Raw genomic sequence first — 3,827 nt, 5'->3', positions numbered from 1 at the left:
GTTACGTAAAAAGTTTGAACTAATTCCGATCAAATTTAAATTTTTTACGAATTTTTAAAGTTTCTCCAAAATCAGACAAAAGTCCCTGTACTATAGTACAGGGATTTTGGCCAAATTTCATCAAAATTGACAGGTTAAAAATTCTTCAATTTTACTACATTTTCTGATGCATATACATGTACCTATGTTACGTAGAAAGTTTGAACTAATTCCAATCAAGTTTGAATTTTTAAAAAATTTTTAAAGTTTCTCCAAAATCAGACAAAAGTCCCTGTACTATAGTACAGGGATTTTTGTCAAATTTCACCAAAATTGACAAGTAAAGAATTCCTCAATTTTATTACATTTTCTGATGCATATACATGTACTTATGTTGCGTAGAAAGTTTGAGCTAATTCCGATCAAGTTTGAATTTTTTACGAATTTTTAAAGTTTCTCCAAAATCGGACAAAAGTCCCTGTACTATAGTACAGGGATTTTGGCCAAATTTCACCAAAATTGACAAGTAGAGAATTCCTCAATTCTATTACATTTTCTGATGCATATACATGTACCTATGTTACGTAGAAAGTTTGAACTAATTCCAATCAAGTTTGAATTTTTTAAAAATTTTTAAAGTTTCTCCAAAATCAGACAAAAGTCCCTGTACTATAGTACAGGGATTTTGGCCAAATTTCATCAAAAGTGACAAGTAGAGAATTCCTCAATTTTATTACATTTTCTGATGCATATACATGTACTTATGTTGCGTAGAAAGTTTGAGCTAATTCTGATCAAGTTTAGATTTTTTATGATTTTTTAAAGTTGCTCCAGAATCGGACAAAAGTCCCTGTACTATAGCACAGGGATTTTTGTCAAATTTCACCAAAATTGACAAGTAGAGAATTCTTCAGTTTTATTACATTTTCTGATGCATATACATGTACTTATGTTACGTAGAAAGTTTGAACTAATTCCGATCAAGTTTGAATTTTTTACAAATTTTTATAGTTGCTCAAAAATGAAGGCTCAAGCCCCTATTATGCCTATGCTTTTTTTCCAGAAAATGGCTCCAAAATCACCTTCATTGTTTATTAAATTTTTTGATACATATTGATGTTCTTATGCTAAGTATATAGAAAGTTTGAACTATTTCTGACTGTTTGAGTTACGAACATTTTAAAACAAGCCTATTTTTTCCAAAAAAAGCTAGTACAAGGTCTTAGGCCAAGTTTTTGAGCAACGTTACAAATAAATAAAAAGTCGAATTTTGATTAGAATTAACTCAAACTTTCTATGTAACACATACATGTAGATGAAATGGAGATACATGTATTATTGGGAGGGTAGTGATTTACCATTGTCCTCATCTTATCTCCTCTCTCTCTCTCTCTACAGTACACTATATCAGGTGCTACTGATGATTGGATTATAGTGGAGCATGGACTAATAGCACCAGCTTTATCATCTTCAACTGTTGAGCTAACTAATGAAGAGACTGACGTTAAAACTGAATTATCAGTAAGCCCACAATATAACATATTAACACAACTACTGTTATACGTGTAGTCATTAGCCCCCTAGTATTATTGGAGTCTTTATTCAATGCATGTACCTGTACATTGTAATGCTGTATAGCTAGAATCTATTGTCACTAAAATTCCCCAAAAAAGTTGAAAAGAAATTAAATTTTATGAAATAGATTTTTAGACAAGTTTGTGAAATTTTTGGGCCATAAAATGGTCCAAAATTAATAATGTATAAAACCAAAACCAATATGCCAATACCAAAAACTCTTTCCAACAGTACACTATATAAATGCAGATCATTATTAAGGTTTACTATTATCTTATTATTATTATTATTATTATTATTATTTTATTATTATTATTATAAAAACCAACCAAAGAAGAAAAAAACAAAACTATTATTGTATTATTATTATTATTATTATTATTATTATTGTATTATTATTATTATTATTATTATTATTATTATTATTATTATTATTATTATTATTATTATTATTATTATTATTGTTATTAGGTTTCATTTACACTTGAGAAGGGAGTGAGTGTTTCCCTGATCAACTCAACTCCAGAGGAACTATTGCTAGCTACAGTAACTGGAGTCCGTATTGAATTTGTCAGTACTGCAGTTCACCAGTGCATCAATGCCACCATACAGTACATACAGGTAAGCTTTATAGCACCTGACTTTTGAGCTGCAAAATTCTTACTGATTAGCATGCACTGAAGCTACTGTTCAAAGTTCAAACACTAATAATGGCAGGTGCTGACATTGCAAAACTAATTTTTTTAAAAAGCTCAGAATAAGAGCAATTTTAGCAACATATGTTATTTTTAATACTTTTAATATTTAAAAGTATTAAAAATAATACTTTTGACAAAGAAATGATAGAATTAATCCGCCTCCATTTCACTATACGAGAAATACCCTCCCTACCTTATTATTGGATAATTGAATGATTTAAAGTCATGATTTAAATATGTAGTACACATCTGAATGACTCATTGTTTTTACTATTATTATTAGGTTGATAATCAGATGCATAATGGGTTTCATCAGATTGTTCTGTTCCCCACTCCTCCTCCCTCAGGAGAGTTGGATACTAACTTCCCAGTCATCAGTTGCTTCATTGAGAGACTCCCACACAATTCACCACTAGCTACTGTCTTTAGAGTGAGTTAATAGGAGGATAAATAGTCAGTTATGCTTCATGAGCTGATAAGCACTACAATACAGAACAGCAACTTTAAAAATTCATAGAAAATCCAAATTTGATTGGAACTAGCTCAAAGTTGATACACAGCTTAGAACATGATTATAAAAATGTAGAATTCTTTCTTAGCCATTTTTGAAACTGTACATGCATGCACAGTTTCCTATAGCTCTACAAGCTTAATATTTTATTTCATGATAGACGTTCGATGTGAAGATCAAACAGTTTACTGTTCTACTTGAGGAGAAGCTGTTATTCCGATTGATCCAGTGGTCAGGCTATGGTATTAGAAATAATGACAAAGATGCCGATACTATCAAATCACTTCTGATACCTAAAAAGCACTGGTAATGTCCCACTATAATGTACATGTATTTCTCTCCTTTCTTTCTCTTTACACTTTTCCCCTTTATCATGAAACTACCTCTCTCCATTTATTGCTTCTATTGTGATAATTTTCTCCTGCCTCTGTCTTCCTCTTCTCTCTCTATAGGGGTAGTTCATCAGTCCTGCCATCAAGACAGATATACATTGAGCAGCTACGAATCAGTACCAGTGAACTGTTGGTCAGTATGCACACCACGTCACAGTTACCTGAGGATCTAGCAGCCATTAAAAAGAGTCTTGGTTTTCCTCTGGTCCAGTTTGAGTCTCCTATCATACTTGAGGGATTTAATAAGTCGCACATGCTAAGTAGACCTGTAGTGTTTGTGGATTCCATTACTAAACATTATAAGAAAGTAAATCAGGCTCTTTATTAGTTTATATGCTGTATCTACTCTCTTCTACTCTCTCTCTCTCTCTCTCTCTCTCTCTCTCTCTCTCCTCTCTCTTTTAGGTTATGAAAGGTCAAGCTGTCATGATATTAGGATCAGTTGATTTCTTGGGCAATCCTGTTGGACTCATCAGTGATGTGGCATCAGGTCTGTGACAGATCTTGTGAACAATAACTGTAACTTATAATTTTTTAAAAAGTACATGTACATGACTGCATGTACACCAAATGTGTGATTAAAGGGTAAGTCCGGTGTATTGTTGGTGAATTTTGTTATTGGCTTAATATGATTGCCTGACCATAATTAATGATGTATTCCAACTCCCATTG

General features: G+C 31.9%; 1 protein-coding gene and 1 long non-coding RNA gene across 2 annotated transcripts in view; one reads left to right on the top strand and one right to left on the bottom strand.

Moving 5' to 3' along the window:
- The window catches only part of LOC109586867 (vacuolar protein sorting-associated protein 13D-like), a 4,339-nt gene extending 1,693 nt beyond the window's left edge, over window positions 1-2,646 (top strand). Inside the window, exons 5-6 of the mRNA XM_020003096.1 lie at window positions 1,378-1,500; window positions 2,026-2,646. Of these exons, the coding sequence (XP_019858655.1) occupies window positions 1,378-1,500; window positions 2,026-2,202 (300 nt within the window). The 3' untranslated portion in view covers window positions 2,203-2,646. The remainder of the gene's footprint in view (window positions 1-1,377; window positions 1,501-2,025) is intronic.
- Window positions 2,455-3,564, bottom strand: LOC109586868 (uncharacterized). Its single transcript, XR_002187251.1, has 2 exons — window positions 3,147-3,564; window positions 2,455-3,056 (listed from the first exon to the last, which is right to left on the bottom strand). It is a non-coding gene; the product is annotated as an uncharacterized LOC109586868 (long non-coding RNA).
- Between the last annotated feature and the right edge of the window lie 263 nt (window positions 3,565-3,827).

The sequence above is a fragment of the Amphimedon queenslandica genome, unplaced genomic scaffold (assembly GCF_000090795.2).
Source record: "Amphimedon queenslandica unplaced genomic scaffold, v1.1 AMPQUscaffold_12759, whole genome shotgun sequence".
Lineage (NCBI taxonomy): Eukaryota > Metazoa > Porifera > Demospongiae > Haplosclerida > Niphatidae > Amphimedon > Amphimedon queenslandica.
This window is presented reverse-complemented; position numbering and strand designations above follow the sequence as displayed.